The sequence below is a fragment of the Cibotium barometz genome, chromosome 63 (assembly GCF_041138505.1).
Source record: "Cibotium barometz isolate CiBa-2024 chromosome 63, ASM4113850v1, whole genome shotgun sequence".
In the NCBI taxonomy this organism is placed as follows: domain Eukaryota; kingdom Viridiplantae; phylum Streptophyta; class Polypodiopsida; order Cyatheales; family Cibotiaceae; genus Cibotium; species Cibotium barometz.
Window position 1 is genome coordinate 225,000 of NC_141108.1, and position 20,690 is coordinate 245,689.

The window sequence follows — 20,690 nt, forward strand, 5'->3', positions numbered from 1 at the left end:
TAACCTTATCTCATTTGAACGGACGTGGCTGCTTGCTCTGTTGGCGATGGAGCCCTTTCGTGTGGCTACTACTGGTTGTCCACTTCGACTCTCTCTTCCATTCACACAACGTGCTTTCAATAGAGGGCGTCATCACCTTATTTTGATGTGGCGAGCGACTATTCTGTTTTGCTGCGACTACCTTTTTCTATGTTGCTTCTCTTTGTCCTCTTTAGTTGTGCTATGCATGGAGCTCTCTGCGTGCTGTAGACCCTTCAAAGTGGCACCAAAGCCAGTGTGCAAGACGGCTAAGGCGCTACAAGAGAGATAAGAAATTGGCGCTTGGCCATCTCTGTAGTAAAAGGAAAAGTACCGAAATTTATTTTATTCCCCCACTCAATCTAAAGTCAGATGCGATGGCTGCTAACCACCCTACCTTTCAGTTTACTGCTTCTTTTTCTATGCTAATCTCCACGATGACTATGATGCTCTCTCTTTTTCTATGCTAATCTCCACGATGACTATGATGCTCTCTCTTTTCTTTCTCTCTTGCAATTATTGCCACCAAAGTGTATGCACCTGAAACCTTTTGTTCAATATCTCCTTCAATGTTGCAGTCTTTTTTATAAGCCTCAATCTTGGCCAAGCTTGGGAGATGTTCTCTAAGCTAGAATCCTTAAGCACCAAACAACAATTTTTTCTCTCTATTTCTCATCCCAAACTTTTGACAACCCCCAATGTAAGAAAGCTTGAAGAGAGAAGATGACCCTAATCTAAGACTAATAACTTGATAATGAAGCCTAATTATCTAAAAATTGGAGAGCCTCACCCTAGCTCTAATACCATGTTGATAATCATGGATCAAGCTCTCATAAACAAAAGACATCTATCTAATTCTATCCAATCCTACACTAATGATAATACTAATCTAATGTGGATAGAAATGAAGGAGACTCATTGTGATGAGTGTGTGCTAATTAAGTTTAGACTCAAGCTCAATTTGGTTACAAGATGGAAACTTGTACTCATAAAAAGACTTGAGATGTTGTGATGAGTGTGATGAGTGTGTGCTAATTAAGTTTAGACTCAAGCTCAATTTGGTTACAAGATGGAAACTTGTACTCATAAAAAGACTTGAGATGTTGTGCTTATATTCCATTGCTTGAAATGTCCTCCTTTTATACAAGGAGAGTACAACTTAGCTTTTTTCTTGCATGTGGGATAATTCTCACTTGGTGATGTGCCTACTCACACTCACTCCATACTTTCCTTGTGCTCTTTAGCCTTAAAGCTCTAAAAGTGCATATACACTTCACTGTTTTCCTTTTATGAAGTATACCCACACCTTTCTAATGTGATCATAGATACATAATAGTGGCATCCTTTGATTGATGTCATCTTTGTTGGACCCCCAAACATCAAAATGCACCTGCATATTTTTTAGCCGCTGAGTATTGATATGACTAATATGTTTATGCCAAATGTCAATGTTCGTAATCACACCTATACCACATGTAAACATTGTACCCTTTACTTTAGACATGCTTACATCCAATATAAACATTTTGCCAATTCTATTCCCCTTTACTACCATGTAGCACTGGTTATTAAAATCTTGTACATAACATCCATGAGGATTAAACCTCACTTGCAAACCCTACTTAACCATTAATTAGGTTCTTTGTAATGTTTGGAACATAAAGTGCATCAGCAGGAACTTCATTTTAGCATCCTGCATAGACAATGGCACCTTACCAACATGCGCAATAGGATGCACAATATCATCACATGTTTCCATATACCCTAGTTTTTCCATCTTTTGCACATCTGTAAACCACTCACATTGGTTGGTCATGCGGTTAGAAGCACCTAAATCAATACACTATAGGATTTCGTGCATCTCTTGGTCATGGAGCTAAGTATATGCTGCATTACAAAAAGCTATCACTTCTGTCTTTAGCTTACTTTCTTAAGGACATATCTAGCACATAAATCAACATACCATAAATCTCCAGGACTTCGTGCATCTACGGTCATGGAACTAAGCACATGGTGGATCACAAAAAGCTTCTAACTTCTATCTTTGGCTTGCTTGCTTGAGGATACATAGTTCCCTTTTGCTGCAATTTTTCACTTTTAATATCATTCTACTTTTTATAACAGTCCTTTGTTGTATAACCTAGTTTACCATAATAAGAGCACTCCATGCTATTTTCACTCTCTTTTTTTTGCCATCCACCTCGGCCTCTCTAGATCCCCTTACTTCTAGAGTGGCCTTTTCCACCTATTTATGGATCAAATTTCAATTATTTACCATGATTTCAAAATTTTGGAAACAAAATGTGGGGGCGAGGGTGAGCTTGAGCTCCTTGCAAGTAAACACACACACACACACACACACACACACACACACACACAAGACTAGACAAGCCCACATAAGAGGTGTGGATGGCTAACTTTTTTATATTCTCTTCTCTTCTTTATAACCATTACATACAGATAAGAGTTCTATCGCTTGTAAAAACACCGCAACCAAATGAGTATGCGAGTGTATGTGTGCATAAAAAAAGAAAGGGTGCACTTCAAGCATCAACAAAGCAACAAAATAAGCTACTCTCTCACTACTCATCTCTTACACAAAAAATTGTTGTAAAAATCCTACTTTCTAAAAAAAAGTGCTTGTCATACACTTTGGCACTAATGATGTAGCCAAGGTAGAACAAATAGCCAAAAATTTGCTACCTCACTATTAGAGATGACCTCTAGGCCTCAAAGATAGGTTAAGTCACCATCAAAAGGGGGGGGGGGGGGGGGAAGTGCCAAAGTAGCACTTGGGCCAACGTTGCTCACAGCACATACAGGAAAGTAGAAAGTAAAAAGTCAAATAAGATTTTTTAACCGACATCCAACCACCTTGAGTAGCCCAAAGATTTGGCACCAAGGGGGGTGTTGAGAAATGTGGTGCTAAAGAGCACAAGTATGGAGTAAGTATGAGTAGGCACATCACCAAGTGAGAATTATCCCACATGCAAGAGAAAAGCTAAGTTGTACTCTCCTCATATAAAAGGTAGACATTTCAATCAATGGAATATAAGCATAACATCTCAAGTCTTTTTATGAGTACAAGTTTCCATCTTGTAACCTAATTGAGCTTGAGTCTAAACTTAATTAGCACACACTCATCACAATGAGTCTCCTTCATTTCTATCCACCTTAGATTAGTATTGTTATTACTGTCAGATTTTGATTAGATAGAATTAGATAGATGTCTATTGTTTAGGAGAGCTTGATCCATGATTATCAACAAGACAAAGCATCTAGATAAAATGCCAAAGATTAGATGATGGGGGGAGAATGTTTCTCCGATGAATTTGGTTATTATCGAAGAGGGCATGGAATATAGATGTAATTTACATGTAAGTACGCCCGTAACAAAATGGGCTTATAGAAAGGAAGAACATACATATTGTAGAAGTTACTTGTGCATTAATGGATGAGAAAGGAATGCCTCACTATTTTTGGACACGCAAATAGCAATAACTATAGTTTACATTATGAATAGAATCCCCACTATAGCAGTCCATGGCATGATATATAAACATATTTTTTTACTCGTAAAAAACTAGATTTGGCACACTTTAAAGTGTTTGGGTGTATTGAATATGTACATGTACCAGCTACGGTGGAAAGCAAATAGGATCCCAAGGTAGAAAAATGTATCTTTATTAGATATTCACTTTAAAGTGTTTGGGTGTATTGAATATGTACATGTACCAGCTGTGGTGGAAAGCAAATAGGATCCCAAGGTAGAAAAATGTATCTTTATTAGATATTCACTTGAGTAAAAATACCATACATTAGTGAAGGATTCCACAAAGGCTGGTCTAAACAACAATGTATCTAAAACGAATGGAGAGCAATAGGTCACATGTGCTTAATGGACCTGGAGAGTTCTCTAATAGCGGGAATATTGTTAGATCTTGGTCAGGAAGGTTGAGGTAGAATGCTAGGAATTCTAACACATGATTTGGTAGTACTATAGGTGCTAGAAATTCATCAAATTCACATGTATCACATAAGGGAAAGAGAAGGTGGATCAACCTTTTATAATGCCTGACTTTTCATCAGGTTATTCATTTGTCTATGGGAATAGCAGCTCAGAACAAAGCCTTAATCTCTCTCTATACATACCTCCCTACTTCTTCTCACTCTTCTTTCCTCCTCCTCACTCCTCCCCTCCTCTTGCCAGCCTGGCCCAACATGGCTTGCCCTAGCCTGGCTCACCTAGCCCTTGAATCCTCTCTCTCTCTCTCTCTCTCTCTCTCTCTCTCTCTCTCACACACACACACACACACACACACACACACACACTCGCTCTCCATCGACCTCTATCCTCTTCTTCTTCTTCTTCTTCTTCTTCTTCTTCTTCTCTCTCTCTCTCTCTCTCTCTCTCTCTCTCTCTCTCTCTCTCTCTCTCTCTCTCTCACACACACACACACACACACACACACACACACGCGCGCGCGCGCGCACATGCACACACACACATCCCTTTCTCTCCCTCTCTCTGTGGTCTCTCCCTCTCCCTCTCTCTCTCTCTCTCTAGTCTCTTTATCTGTCTCCATTTACCTCTCTCTCTCTCTCTCTCATATTAATTATCCATGCAAACACAACACATACTTAGAGCGATTCCTCCACCATCACAAAGAGGATATTAGTAACTATTGAGAGAGAGAAAAAGAGAGTGCATTTTGACATCAAGTAGAGCTTCATATGTACATCATTATATTCATTACAATTTTCTCAATGGTACTTTTACCTACATAAACTATGTCTCTCCTTTGATCTCTTGCAAGTCTCACGAGATCTCCACTCCCAGAGCAAAGAGCTCTACCACCACATCTCCCATAATGGTCATGTACTCCAACAACTTCTTCCACATTGTAATCCACGTGAGAGAGAGAGAGAGAGAGAGAGAGAGAGAGAGAGAGAGAGAGAGAGAGAGAGAGAGAGAGAGAGAGAGAGAGAGAGAGAGAGAGAGAGAGAGAGAGAGAGAGAGATCCCCTCTCCCACCAGTGAGACGAGCTCGCTACTTGGGGGGTGGAGGAGGGAAAAAAAAAGCAAAGAAAATATTTTAATTTTTTTATTGCCCTCCCCCACTACGAGCTCACCACTTTCAGGTTGGGAGAGAGTTTTTTTTTGGAGATAGATATATATATATATATATATATCCTCCTCTGGGGTTGGGAAAAGGAAAAATAATAATAATAATTTTCAAAAAACATTTTTTCTAAATTGTACATTAAGAAAAGATTTCCCTCCACTTGGGTTTGGGAAAGGGAGGAATTGGATTTTTTTAAAAAATAAACTTTATTTTTCCCCTTACCCACCCTTCGAGTGGTGAAGGGATTTCTTCTTCTTCTTCTTCTTCTTCTCTCTCTCTCTCTCTCTCTCTCTCTCTCATTATCTCTCATTATCTCGCACCTCTCTCTCATTATCTTGACCGTCTCTCTCTCTCTCTCCATCTTGTTATCTTGCTCATCTCTCTATTGCTCTCTCTCTCTCTCCCACCCAACCTTCTCTCTAATTTTTTGCTTCTCTCTTTCTCTCTCTCTCTCTCATGGGTTACAACATGGAGGGAGAGAAGAGAGAGGGAGTGGGAGAGAGGACAATGAGAGAGGTATATGGAGACACAGAGAGAGACTGAAGGGGGAGAAAGAGATAAATAAAAGAATAGGCGAGAGAGAGAGAGATGGAGGGAGAGAAGAATAGGCACGAGAGAGAGAGAGAGAGAGAGAGAGAGAGAGAGAGAGAGAGAGAGAGAGAGAGAGAGAGAGAGAGAGAGAGAGAGAGAGAGAGAGAGGAGGATGAGAGGGGGGAAGGATGTTGGGTTGGTCAAGGCTAGGGTGGGATGGGAGTAGGGGAGAAGCAGGAGAGAAGACAAGGGTAATAGAGGGTATAAATAGATATTTGTTGTCCAAAAAGCTCGCTTTGTGCCCATCCCATGAGTCATTTAGTGTAGAAATGTTTGTAACATAATTGTTTTTGTAAGTAGAGTTTAATGCATGGTCTCTTAGGTTTTGGTTTCTCACTAAGATTTTGTTTATTTGCCTACTTAATAGGTTGAACCCTTTGTTTTCTTAGAATTTGCGAGAAAAAATGTAGACATGTTTATTGTGGAGTCTTTCTTTCCATGGCTTTCCTTGTCTATGAAGTGAGGCGGCTTTAGTCTTATCATGTAGCCATGCCATTGTGGTGTGTGCCTTCTCATGTTAGTCGTCACGTTGACAATTTATATAATATTTAGCTTCCCATGTGCTATAAGTACAACTTTCTCTCATGGCAACATATATACTTATCTTTTGTTTTTTCTCCTAGCATTTTGCAACCTAAGATTCTTAAGCTTCTATTCGAGAAGTACCATTGAGTTGTGTAAAGTTTTATAGTACCCATTGCTAGGCTTTCTTTTGAGTTCACCTCCATAGTTAACCTTTTATCTTTTGGATAGATTGCATTCTACAAATATCTTTGTTCTTCTTGACATTATGATACAGTAATTTCTTATAAAATAGTAACTTCTTATAAATTTTTATGATATAGTAACTTCTTATAAAATTTTATAGTACACATTGCTAGGCTTTCTTTTTAGTTCACCTTCATAGTTAACCTTTTTTCTTATATGATAGATTGCATTGTAAAAATAGCTTTGTTCTTCTTGACATTATGATATAGTTTTTACAAGTAACTTCTTATAAAATAAGAAAATTTACGTGTTTTTCACTTAAAATTAGCTTAAGGAATTTCTTAAATAGCATTTTGTTGAAGGGCTATTAAGTTAGAATATAATCCAACCCCTTGTCTATAAAGGGGCTAGATTTAAAAACATTTTTAGCATTTTTAGTAGCATGCTCCAATATAGTTATATCTCTCATGTACATGTATACATATATACATGCCCATTCTACTGCAAATAGCTACAAAACGCCTCCCCTATTAGATTTATTTTCGTAAACTTGTTTACTTAGTAATTTCCAAACATGTTGCCACACAAAAAGGTTCAACTAATGAGAGCACACATATCCACATGGTATATTCATCACTAGATTACAAAGGTAAGGTTACACATGTGTGAAAGCTCCAACATGGATACATATGAAATGAGATTGGTTCGACTATCAAAGGTTTCAAAATTGGCAAGGTAAGGTGTTATCATCTCATTATATATATGTATATATGTATATATGTCCATCTCATTATATATATATATATGTATATATGTATATATGTCCATCGATCCATGTGACTCTCTTCTTCTTTTTTGCCTTTAAATTCAATGTATGGTCCCATGTCATGGGTGGTGTTGAATGAGGATGAGATCTTGTGCCCTATCATAGTTCCCTTTTTAATCTGCATTCCATGCTTTCATGATGTTAATTGACAAAGGAATATATTATATTTTATTCTACTCTCTATTACCAAGGCATTGTAAAGTTTACAAGGTAAAGAACTAAAACAATCTTGTTTTTGGTCTTCATGGAGACGCGAATCCTTCCCAGAAGATCAAGAGTTGTGTACATTGGTAACAACAAGCAAGCAAATAACATTGTGCCCCATACATTGAGATTTTCATTTGATTTGGCCCTCAAAGTTGACTAAGCAGAACCATAGTGGCATATAGTTGTTACAAAGCAAGCAATAGAATATATTGTAATAGGGATGCATACTCTCATTCATAATGACATCTTATTGTAACACTTATTAGGCAACATCATGGTGGTGAAGGGCAAGCACGTGTGGACATATATGGCAAAGAACTTGTTTGGGCATTATTGGGTGCAAATTTTGATGAGAAGCACATGACTTGCATTGGATATCGAGCCAAAGGGGCGACAATCGAAGAAAGCTTAGAAGTTTGGATTCTATCAACACATTCAAAATTGGGGATCAGTTCTTAGGGACTGTGATAAGTGGTGATGCTTCTCTTTCCGTGGCATTGATGTGATAGAAATTACACATAGATGTTTGATTTGATGGATGTGATGATTCTCCATCCGTGGCGTTAAAGCGATGTAAAAGAATAGGCTCGATATGTGGCACCAGTGGCATGGTCCTTGTTGAAAAAAGTATGGAGACCACACACATCCCTTTTTTCAACCAACCATAGCAAAAGCACGTTCATTGAATCAACAGGTTTTTATGGTATACTAAAGGCCATAAATCCATACTAAAGATCAGAAAAAATGTACCAAAATTTATTACTTAAAATAAAGGCTTGGAAAATCGGAAATTATAATAATGCGGCTCAGCGCACCTTCCTGTTTTTGCTTTTGTATTGGGCCGTCGGTCCAGACTCCAACAGCCTCCATCAAATGGCCGTGGTTTCTCCATTTCAAAAGAAATCAATGCCTCCCCCTTCTCGTCCTCCTCCTTTCCTTTTTCTGGCATCGCCATAGCCACCGTCTACCGTGACATTCCCCCACCTCTCATCTGCCGATCCACTGCGTTTTTCGGCAGGTTCCTCAGTGTTTGCGCCAGATTTCTGTGTGTTTTCTAGCGCGTTCTGTAGACTTCACAGCATTTTCTCCAACATTTCATCAGGGTTTTCCGTGCGTTTCCGATATGTACGATGTCCTCAGACGGCCTCAGGAGGAGGCAATATGGAGAAACTTCTGAGCTTGATTCTTCGATCGAGCCTCTGCTAAGCCAAAACAGCAACAACAAAGTAAGTGCACCAATCAAAAGGTTTAACCTTTAAGCTAGATTTAAGTTTATGATAGTGGAATCCAGATTTCAGTTTATTACAGAAGATCCATATAGAGTGGCCAAGGACTTTTTGTTTGTTTTAAATTGCCTCCCATTTTGCCTGAGAGACCATGGAAGAAGGGTCACTTGAGTCGTGCACTTGGTCTGCTGTATATGAGTCATGAACAATTAGTAGGCATCTTCTCGTACGCGAAACAGTCTTCCTTACTTGCTAGGCCACTAGGCCATAGCGTTAATGTGGCCAGCCATATAGAGTGGCCAAGCACTTTTTGTTGTCTGTTTTGAATTGCTTCCCATTCTGCCTGAGAGGCCATAGAAGAAGGGTCTCTTGAGTCGTGCACTTGATCTGTCCATGCTGTATAGGAGTTATGAGCAATTAGTAGGCTTCCTTCCTTGCTAGGCCACTAGGCCATAGCGTTAATGTGGCTAGCCGTACCCACGGGTGAGAATATTAGTCTTTTTCACTAGACAATGTCCTTTGCCGGTAGTGGGATTTGAACTTGTGCTCGTGGGCCGAAAACACGAGCAGGCAGTGTACTGCTGAACCATCTCATTGGAGACATTTTTAGGCAGATTTGTGTATAAGATAAATTGCAAGGGTACCATAAACATGTTTCAGTGTAACCTTTTGTTAGATTTCAGTGGAGTATGATGAATAAATTGTTGCTAGTCTAGTGACTCTACTAGTTAAATTCTGTGCATTTTTTGTTACAGTGTAGTCCACTTTAAGTAATGCACAGTTTCAATCCTAGCCAGAATTGGGCCTCAACCAGGGTAGAAAACTGGTAATTATTGGCATTTTTGCACTGCCACATCAGCCGAGCTCGATTCCAATGAGGCCTAAGCATCTCACTGATTTTTTGCAATTTTACATTTTTTGTATGGTGATTGTCTTGTCAGCTTCTTGTCATGGGCCTTTTGTTAGGTTCAGGATGACGGAGATGAGTGGGAACAGAAGAGCAGGGAGGAAAAGCCTGGATTGCAGTCGGTTCTCTGCCGCTTCATTATAAAATGGGCAAAATGGTTTGGTAAGTATTTCTAGCGAAAGCTTGGTACTGTATGCTATTTTACTCGCAAAGTGGATTGGTGATGGTTTTCGTTGGCTCTCTGCTGCAGCTGAGATTGTTAGAAGATCTGCATCGTGGCTTGGCAAGATGCTACTCTGTGGCTGCACTCATCAGAAAGGACAGGGGGACAAGTTCTTGACTTTGGATCTCACACCACTTCAAGTATTTTACTTGATTACTCAGCTCTTTCTCTCTAGTTATTTGTCTCGTTTCTTTGCAGTGGAGAGTGCATTGCATGTGTTTGCTAAAAGAAAGAGAGAGCTGCATTGGATTGTGTTTCCTATCAAACCTATCGAATTGGACATGTGTTGATTGCTAATGCTTTGACTTATGCTGCCAATATTCCTGGTTGCACATTCTTGTGTAAAAGGTCATACCGGCTCGGTTGCTACACTGACGTCCACTCTGGATGTGGTAGGAGATGAGGATCAGCTTCTAGAAACCACCGACCCAGCATCTAGGATTTGTATAAAAGCATGGCTTAGCCAAGGCTTTACTCATAATTCACAAAGTGCTGAGCCAGGACAGCCAAAGGGAGCATAACACAAAGGTGAACTTGAAGGTCGAGAACCAAGTCATCTTCAGGATGAAGGTTTACAGCCAAGGGAAGATCTCCAAAAGTCAAGTTTTTTTCTCCTCATTCAATAAAGCAAATACACCATCCTTGGTGGATTGCATTGCAGAGGGTATCTGGGACCCAATTGGGTGTACCGTGTCTTTATTGTGATTCTCCTCTCTTTCCTTGATTTGTGCGTGTCATCCTTGCTCAGGGGCCATGCTAATCTTCTCTGTATCGTTCCAATTTATTGTGATTCTCGGATCTCCTCTCTCTCTCTCTCTCTCTCTCTCTCTCTCTCTCTCTACATTGGCTGAAGGTTTACAGCCAAGGGAAGATCTCCAAAAGTCAGTCTTTTTCTCATCATTCAATAAAGCAAATACACCATCCTTGGTGGGGGCCCCTCCAGAGGGTATTTGGGACCCAATTGGGTGTACCGAGTCTTTATTGTGATTCAGGATCCGGGCCATGATCTCCCATAATCGCAGGAGCTTCTCGCGCCGAGGGTGATATGAGAGCTCTTTGCTCATGTACCTAGATCAGATTTTATAGTTCTCTGTCTCACTTTTATCCTCTTATTTGCCACATGTTCCAAATCTGAAGGCCAAAAATTCCACAATCTTCAGCTCTAAAAATATCCTAGATGATAGTGTATTTCACAATGGTGCTTTGGCAATACTTGATCTTTGTCGAATTCCAGAGGTAATGACGCGAACAGAAATTCCATCGGAGATTGCTAAAACTAGCAACTTTTTCTAAAATTTAGGAGATGATCTCTTTGTGTTCTACCACATGAGAAATACATGTAAGCACCACGTAGAAACTTGATTCACTGCTCGATCTCTCCCAGATCCTGGAGTTCGCCATATACATACTTTCCACTTGACACTTGAGCTGCAAGGCCCATTTCTGTGTCCAAGAAACCGTCTCGAGTGCCTGGACCATGCTATGAACACTTGGTTCTTTGTAGTGGATAATCCCCCATTCCCAAAGGTTGTACATTCGTGATCTTTTGGGCATCCAAAACCCATCCACACACATGAGTTTTGGAGATGCCGAAGACATTCTTGTTGTCCTCAACTCTAAAGCTTCAAACCATATACCAAGATATAACCATGTCCTCAAGTGGGCAAGAATTCCGTGGAAGATATGCTAGACACAAGCACAAGAGCCAACTGTGTCTCAATAATCAATATCAATGAGATAATCATATGCCAATGAAAATCGCCAACCAGGTGCTAAGACACTCAAACAAGTGCCATGCACAAGAAACTAGTGCCTCGCATAGAAACATGTGCTATGGACACAAACTGGTGCCATTCAAGAGCACAAACCATGGTGACAGAAAAGCTGGTTCTGGGAATCCTTTCTCCCAATCTCAACAGTTTCCATGTTCTCACATACAATCCCAACTCTGATCAATGAGCTTGGTGTGGAAACAATGAAACACTCACTCCACAATCCCAACACGAATCCACGTGTATGGTGGAGTGTTCATTGAATTGCTCTCTCACAATCCCAATACGAATCCACATGCACGGTGAAATGAACAATGAACCTCTTGGCCTCCGTATGGGAAGATGGTGATTCCAATATGGCTGAAAAAATCCATGTCCCAAATAAAGGGGCGAGACAAAAGAGTCCCATAAGTCGAGACATCATAATCATGTCCCAAGTAAATGGGCGAGACAAATCAGTTCCAATTGTCCAGATATCATAATCATGTTCCAAGTAAATGGGCGAGACAAAACAAGTCACCTGCCAACAAGGTGTCAATCCACATGACCCTTGGCATAGACATAAGTCCCGTGCCATCTAGGCGTCATGTTCAGTCTGCTACTTGCACTTCGTGTTGGTACGCTAACCATACACCTTGGATGAGAGGTGGGCTCAAGTAATAAGATAAAACAATCATTCACAGGCATAGATAGCCTGGTGTCCCATAAACATTTTTGCTCCACATGGTTTATAGGCATTTCGGCCACCAGCTCACTGTCATGTGCATGAATATGCCATGGACATTCTCAGAGATTCTCCAATAGAGGTCACCAGAAAAAGACCATTAGAGCTAGGGATTTGGAGCACAAGATACAGAAGTGGACAGTGTGGACTTGGAGCAAGGCCTGGAGGGCATGAAGAGGTTGTCCTGTCAGCGCGTTAGAAGAAAAGAAGGCTGTCTGCTCATAGAGGTGGTTGGCTGAACCAGAGGACAGGGTGGCTGCATGCGCATCATAACAAGGGAAGAGATCCAGTCGGGCAGCGCTGAAGAGCATTTAATGCATATTTGACTGGCCGATCAGCAGTCGGCCAATATACCAAGTGTCCAAGAACCCTATACATAGCTAAGTGTGCTCATAGTTTGATTCATTCATTCCTTTATGGGGTGGATCTTTAGGGTCCATATTAGGACTAGACTTTTGGGCGTCTTAACACCTTTTGTATGAAAAGGCAGCCTAGGGCTGCAGATTTAGGTACCTTTTTGTACCATTAGAATATAGTGAATTTCCAGCATCTCTCTCTCTCTCTCTCTTCTCTCTCTTCATATCTGCGTTTTGCATCAGCATGTTTCCAGGAGTGTTTAGGGCTGAAAGAAGACCCCCAGAGCTTCCGCGTGTTACACTCACACTACCCTCTTAAGTGTCCATGTTGCCTTCCATCTGCTCTCTATTGTTCCACCCACACATGGTAGAAACAATCTTCAAGAGAGCACGTAGGACAAGAGAACACTGCACAGGGTATGTTGTGCTTGACACTACCCTCTGAAGTGCCATGTTCCCTTCTATCTGCTCTCTATTTTTCCACCCACACATGGTAGAAACAATCTTCAAGAGAGCACGTAGGACAAGAGAACACTACACAGGGTTGAAAAGGAGCAGGGAAGGTAGCAGGTGATGCACAAGGTCCAATAGTGTGGTCTGGGGGTTGCAGCAAAGAGGCGTGAGCACACAGAGAGAGAGAGGCATGGAGGTTCGAAAAACAGAGAGAGAGAGAGATCGTATGATTTTGGGGGAAAATCATTAGAGAATTTTGCCCTTGTGTTCCCTTTTATTAAAAGTAAGGTCTTGAGACCTTAAAAAAAAAAAAAAGTCTTTGGTCCAAGTTCAATGTGAACTTGGCCAAGGAATTTTAAAAAAAAATCCTAAGCCTTAAAAAAAAGGCCATGTACAAAGATATACAAGAGTACATAGAGGGGGTCATTTAGGCCTGTAACCCAACAACCTCCCACTTAAAGGCATAAATGGCGCCTTTAAGCTAAGTCACTCCCACCATCTGTATGCATAGCTGATGATGTGCTTTGGGTAAGCACTTAGTGAGAGCATCTGCAGGGTTTTGTGACGTATGTACCTTAACAACTGTGATAAGGCCATCCTCAAGCACTTCTCTAATGAAGTGATACCGCACGTCAATATGCTTTGTGCGCGCATGGAACATGGCATTCTTTGCCAGACATATGGCACTCTGGCTATCACAACCAAGCATAGGTGCCTTGTCAGGCAAACCAAACTCACTGCATAAACGTGCCAACCATATGGCTTCTGTGGAAGCCTCAGTGGCTGAAATATATTCAGCCTCTGTAGTAGACAGTGCAACTATTTTTTGTAGTCTAGAGCACCATGAGACAGCACCTCCTGCAAGAGTATATACATAACCACTTGTGGATTTGCGTGTATCCACATCACCAGCCATGTCAGAGTCACAAAATCCCTTCAATTCCAAAGGACCCTTACCATAACAAAGGCATTTGTTTTTAGCCCCTTTTAAATACCTCATAATGGACTTTACTGCATCCCAATGCAATTTGCCTGGATTAGCCATAAACCGGCTCACAACTCCCACTGCATGGGCTATGTCAGGCCTAGTAGCAACCATAGCATACATAAGTGAACCACAAGCTGATGCATAAGGAACACCTTGCATATCATTGGTTGCCTGATCAGATTTGGGGCAATCATCCTTGGAGAGCTTAACATATGGCTGTAATGGCACACCAAGAGGCTTTGCATCAGCCATGTTAAACCTGTCCAGCACCTTTTCAATGTATTTTTCTTGAGACAAATACAATATGCGCTGGTCCCTTTGCCTTCTAATCCTTACTCCAAGAACATGTCGAGCTGCCCCAAGGTCTTTCATGGAAAACGCAGATTTCAGCTGCTGTTTAAGAGCATCAACAGTGCTTCTTTTCTTCCCAGCAATCAACATATCATCTACATAGAGCACAAGAATGATAGGGCTGCCATCCTCATCAAATTTTGTGTACAAACAATGATCTGCATGGCTCCTTTTGTACCCATGTTTGAGCATGAAAGCATCAAACTTTTTGTACCATTGTCTAGAGGCTTGTTTCAGCCCATACAAGCTTCTTTTAATCCTACATACCAAATGTTCCTTTCCAGGAATAACAAAGCCCTCGAGCTGCTTCATGTAAAGTTCCTCATCAACATTGCCATGCAAGAAAGCTGTATGCACATCCATTTGGTCTAATTCCAAATCAAGGGCAGCCGCTATGGCAAACAATACACGCAAAGTGGTCATCTTCACTACAGGAGAGAACACTTCCTGTAAGTCTATGCCCTTCGTTTGAGCATATCCCTTTGCAACCAGCCTTGCTTTATACTTGGGTTTTGCATCAACTGTCTTGATTTTATACACCCATTTGTTAGGAATGGCTTTCCTTTCCTTGGGCAATTCCACCAAGTCCCAAGTATCATTCGCATGCAAAGCTTTGATCTCTTCCTGCATAGCAAGCTCCCACTTCTTACTGTGCTCACATGTTTTTGCCTCTTTATAAGTGAGAGGCTCCCCCTCATTAGTCAACATAATATAATGCAAAGAGGGATCATATCTACTCACATTCCGCCTTGGATTAATAGACCGCCTCACCCAATGATCCACATTATCTGGAAATGGGTCTACATCAGGTGGTACATCAATATCATCAACAATGGGCTGCTGTACATCATTTTCAGCCCTTTTTTCAGCATTGTTATGTGGCTGCACATGCCCTTCAGGAGCCTCATTTTGCTGTCCAACATCATCTGGCTCAAACACCACTGGTTCATCAACATTTTCAGTCATATGTGGTGCATCCTGAGGGTCTAAAATAGGCCTAATAGGTGGCTGTAAATGCTGAAATTTGACCTTTTTATGGTCACCATTAGAGGCACAATTGTTTTTAAGCAGCCTTGCCTCATTAAAAACAACATCCCGGCTGCGCACAACCTTTTTGAGCTGAGGTAACCAAATCCTGTAGCCCATTTCACCTTCTTCACCATATCCCATGAAGAGGCCTTTAATGGACTTTGCATCCAACTTACTCCTCAACTCAGGTCTTATATGCACAAACGCTTCGCAACCAAAGATGCGTAAGTGATCATATGAAGCAGGTTTGCCAGACCAAACCTCCTCAAGGATGTCACCTTTCAAAGACATGTGAGGGGATCGATTACATATATGCACTGCAGTTTTTAGAGCTTCTCCCCAAAATCCATGAGGGAGATTAGCTGTGGACAGCATGCATCTCACCCTCTCACATAGAGTCCTATTATATCTTTCAGCCACACCATTAGAAGAGGGGCTGTATGGAACAGTAAGCTCCCTCTTAATGCCCAAATTTTCACAAAACTTCTTAAATTCAGCACTTGTGAACTCCCCCCCATTATCCGTACGCAAGCATTTCAGCTTTTTACCTGTTTGGGTGGTCACAAATGCATGAAACTTCTTAAACGCAGCAAAGGCTTCATCCTTAGATCTGAGCAAATGAACCCAAATTTTTCTAGAATGATCATCAACAAAAGAAACAAAGTAGTGTGCACCCCCCATAGATTTGGTAGGCATGCTACAATCATCAGAATGTACAAGATCAAGCACATTAGATTTGCGAGAGACACCGGAGTAATAAGAACTCTTCACTTGCTTACCATATTGACATTCATTACAAAAGTCAAGCTTTGTGCCTTTAGCATCAAGCTTATTCAAATTACAAAGCTTAGTAAGGCCTTTTTGGCTCATATGGCCAAGCCTCTTATGCCACAACTCCATATGTGAGTTAATTTCAGCCAAAGCAATAAATTTGCCCAACAAGGCCTTTCCATGCAAGCAGTAAAGTGTCCCTTTCTTGTACCTTTCACAATCAGCCTTGAGCCTTTGGTCATCTTCCATGATCCTTTCTCAAACAAAATGCTGTAACCATGCATATCCATGTGGCCAACAGAAAGCAGACTTTTCTTGATTCCCGGCACATATCTAACATCATGCAAGACAAACTCATTCGTGCCATCTATAGAAAGATGCACGGTGCCAATACCCTCAATGGAACATGCATGATTGTTTCCAAGGTATACATGGCCATGGCTGCCGGCAGCAAAAGTAGAAAAACACTCCTTAATAGGAGTCACATGAAATGAAGCACCGGAATCGACTATCCAAGTCTGGGACAATACATCATTAACAGTCAACAAAGCATCAATGAGATCACTCTTGGTGATCTGCATGTCCTATGCATGAACATTGAGAGAGGCATCAAACTCATGAGCATCGTCGGCTGACAAAGTGGCACATAGGATGTCCTCTACATCTGACAGCTCCTCAATAACAACACTAGAAGCCACATTGGCCTTCTCTTTGTCCTTTGAGCTGTCCTGTGTGTCTGTCTTGACTTCCTTCTTCTCTTTCTTTTTGTCTCCACCGCTCTTCTTCCTTTCCAACTCTGCTTTGTAGTACCTGCATTCGGGTTTCTTGTGACCTTTCCTGCCACATTGATAGCATGTCACATCACCCTTGCCTTTGTTGGCATTTCCCCTTTCTTTACTCTTACTCTTACTCCTCTGTGCATAAGCAGTCTTCTTCTCTGTCCTGCCTCTAACCATGTTGGCTGAATTGCCATCCTCTCCACTTGCTTTCCTCTTGATTTCTTCGTTCAATATAGAACCCCTAACACCATCAAAGGTCAAATTGGGATTGTTTGACAATGAGACCACCAATGTCTCCCAAGAATCAGGTAGAGTCATCAGCAAGAAGATAGCTTTGAGCTTATCATCAAAAGGGGGCAAACCTGAGTCCTGTAACTGAGATAGAGTACTTGTAAACAACGACAAGTGCTCTGCAGCGCTCTTGGGACTCATCTAACTGCATGCCAACAAGTTTTTGCATCAAATGCACCTGATTAACTGGCGTTGTATTCTCATACGTTGCCTTCATTTTCTCCCACAGCTCAAACGCATTCACAAGACCCTTGAGGCTTGAGGTCTACCAAAATCTCATCAGAGACGGCCATTTTAATGTAGGTAATGGCCTTCCTGTTCAATGTAAGCCACGCTGCATCTGTCATATCTTCTAGCTTCTCTGCTTCAAGTGCCCTGTCACAATCTTTGAGAAAGAGGATTCCTTGAATCCTATCCTTCCAAAGATCAAAACCTGTTCCCTCAAAGCGCTTGATCTCAAAGAGATTCTTTACGTCAGAGGAAGATGATGCCATGGTTGCACAAACGAGAGGGCTAAAGTGCTGAAATTTTGGGCAAACTGCACCAAAACGGGAATGTAGCCTCACTACAATGTGCACAATGGCTCCAAAGGGTCACAAGAGCAAATTGGGCCAAAATATGCAAGTTTCGGCAAGAATAACAAATTCTGAATTTTTTTGTGCAGAAAATTCAGCGAGCGAATTCTTGCCTAAAAACAACAAATGTTGTTGTTTTTACCCTCACAGAGCATTCATAATGCAAAAACACAGCAATTGGGAGTATCTATAGGCAAAAGCCCCAATTTCTGGCATGAAATTGCCCTCATGGTCATGGGTAGCTTGTGCCAAAGAAGCATCAAGCTCATCCTCATTGGCATGCTGCTCGTGCACCTCATCCTCTTGTTGCTCTTCTTGTTGACTCATCTCCCACTCGGTGAAGGAATCTGCCTTCTTGGTCACGCTCTTGCAAAGCATTCACAAGTTCGCGTTGACGAAGACAAGGTCATTGGCACGCTCTACCCCGAGTCGGTTCCTCTTCCTAGAGGCAATGTGGCTGTAGGTACTCCAAAGTTGCTCCAAGCAAGAGGAGCTGACGGCCTGGCTAAGTATGCGGATGGCAAGCTGCTGCAGCTCCGGTCAATCTGAACCAAAGTCCTCCCACCATAGAGCAGCACCAACTTTGGAGCGGTCAACCTGTGCATCATGACAGCCATAGGAGCCATGAAATGACCTGTACATCGAAAGCTGGTCCCTGATCTTGCGCCTAACCGATGCATCAGGCACAAGACGATCCAAGATGATCCTCCATCTAGCGCTCACCTCCCGGTCGCTCTCTTGCTTGTTGCCTTGGAATTCTGGGTCCACCACATAAGCTGCTGCATGCAATGGAGAGTAGTAGGAATTCCACCTTCCTAGACACAAGGCATGGATCTCCTTGTATCTGTCTTCGTCAGGCACGAAGTCTTTCAACTTCTCTATCATGCGATCCATGGCCTCGGAGACCTTGCCTATGCATGGTTGCATAGCGTCTACAATCCTCAATAGGTGGACTATGGGCCTCACCATAGCATCTGTGGTCTTCACACGCTCCCACCAAGAGGCGTCATCCGCCCGTAGCCTACACTGTTGGCCAGTGTTTGTATGGGACTCTTGCATGGCGACAAACTCGTCGCTAAGGAAAAGCCCCCTCAAAGCACCGCTACAATCCTTCAACCGGCCCAACATGAGAAAGTTGTAGGCAAACCGGGTGTCGGAATATTTGAGGAGAGAGAGACAGGACCTCTTGTTGAACTCATGCCGAAGTCTTTGGTGGTTGAGGACAAAGGAGACCATGGTGTTGGCCTCCTCAATGAGCGGGCTGATCCATGGTAATGCCCCGATGTCCTTGAGGGGGTTGTTTAGGCAATGAGCCATACAAAAGGACACCGTGACATGTCCATACATACCTTGATCTCCATGGTGGTAGCCCACTCCGCTGCAAGCACATCCGCGCTCTTCCTAGTGCAGGATGCATCATGAGATGGGATGAAGTACATCTCTCCGCAGGAATATGCAACCATGCCGTGAATACTCCTCTTGCGGGTGTCACTTCATCCATCCACAATGAGGGAGACTCCGTTCCTCTCCCATTGCCGCTTTGTGTTGTCGGCCGCTTGCTCTACAATGCGCTTCTCCTTCTCGAGCAATGTAGTGCACAAGCTCTCGGATGAGGGGGGCGTATAGGTTGAGCCATACTCCCCAATCTTCTTAACCATGACCTTGAAGTATTCCGACCTATTCAAGAAAGTAATTTACTAATGAGAAGGGGACTAGGATGATGAAAACATGAATGATGAATTGGCAAGGATCGATTGCACTTACCTTTCCGCTTGAAAGGCAATGTGGTTGTGGAAGAAGAAGCGGGCCACCGCCATATCCACCTCCTCCTTCAACTTGGGGTTCCAACAAATCTCCCCAAGTGTAGATTGTTGTCATGGGCCACGTAATGGTTGAGAGGCCATGGAGATGGAGTGTGGCGGCGTCGTGGATGGAGTAACATTCCGACTTGATGGTGAAGGTGATGGTGTGCATGATCCCGATTCACCACATGACTCCATTGTAGAGGCTTGAGTTCCTCTCCCCATCGTCGCGGGATCCACAGACACTCGTGGTGTCCTTCTTGTCGCTTCGACCGCCTCGTAGACGCTAAGCTTGTCAAGAAGTTCCCGTCTCTTCTCGGGCGTGACATTCGGGCAAAACCTCACCTCATGTCCACTCTCATGCAAGAGGTGGGCTCGCACTTTGTCGGCGCCACCCGTTCGCCGGTACGGGCAAAGCTTGCATACCCATGGCCGAGAACCGCCTCCATGAGCGGATGGGGTGTAGTTAACCTCCTCCCACCATGTCCATCCCGTTGTCCTTCTACGGGAAGCCTCGGCACGTGAGGAGGATGCCATGGTTGAAGATGGCTCGACTCTTGAGCCTTGAGGAATGAGAGAGAGAGAGAGAAAGAAAGAAAGAAAGAAAGATATATTAACGTCTATGAGAGGCCAAAGTCGGCCTATGAGACAAAATAATACAACTATGTTCTTCCGGTCATCGGAAGAAAAGAAACAAAAGAAAAAGTGTGCATGTGTCTGGATACAACTGTGAATCATCATGGATCGTGGAGCCCATATACAAACAATATAAGGGGGGTGGGGATGTGGATGGAGTGCTAAGGCAAGATGCATCTCTATATGCTGAAGGGGTAGTACAAGCATGCTACTATGTCTAACTCCATCCAGTGCCATAAGAGGGATATGAGATACCATACATCGCCGATGCTGAGGCTGTGAATGGCATGAACATGTACCCTGAGTCTGAATGAAAGCGAGCTAGCCTCTCC

At 42.4% G+C, this 20,690-nt stretch overlaps 2 protein-coding genes and 1 non-coding gene across 12 annotated transcripts in view; 1 reads left to right on the forward strand and 2 right to left on the reverse strand.

Annotated features, from left to right (window-relative positions):
• The first annotated feature begins 8,285 nt into the window (after positions 1 to 8,285).
• LOC147603538 (uncharacterized) overlaps positions 8,286 to 20,690 on the forward strand; it is a 44,155-nt gene continuing 31,750 nt past the window's right edge. For 3 of the 10 annotated variants that reach the window (XR_015265500.1, XR_015265497.1, XM_086795879.1), the window contains exons 1-3: positions 8,286 to 8,701; positions 9,668 to 9,770; positions 9,859 to 9,971. Coding sequence is in view for 3 of the 10 variants with exons in the window: in XM_086795879.1 (XP_086652005.1) it covers positions 8,606 to 8,701; positions 9,668 to 9,770; positions 9,859 to 9,971 (312 nt within the window). In the remaining 7 variants the exon portion in view is untranslated. The remainder of the gene's footprint in view (positions 8,702 to 9,667; positions 9,771 to 9,858; positions 9,972 to 20,690) is intronic. The other 7 variants (XR_015265494.1, XR_015265496.1, XM_086795877.1 and 4 more) reach the window with 4 other exon arrangements.
• Positions 10,534 to 10,631, reverse strand: LOC147603539 (U6 spliceosomal RNA). Its single transcript, XR_015265602.1, has one exon. It is a non-coding gene; the product is annotated as a U6 spliceosomal RNA (small nuclear RNA).
• LOC147603540 (uncharacterized) lies at positions 16,716 to 17,374 on the reverse strand. The gene has a single exon (XM_086796479.1). It carries the CDS (start codon positions 17,370 to 17,372, stop codon positions 16,860 to 16,862), a length of 513 nt encoding a protein of 170 aa, XP_086652605.1. The 5' UTR covers positions 17,373 to 17,374; the 3' UTR covers positions 16,716 to 16,859.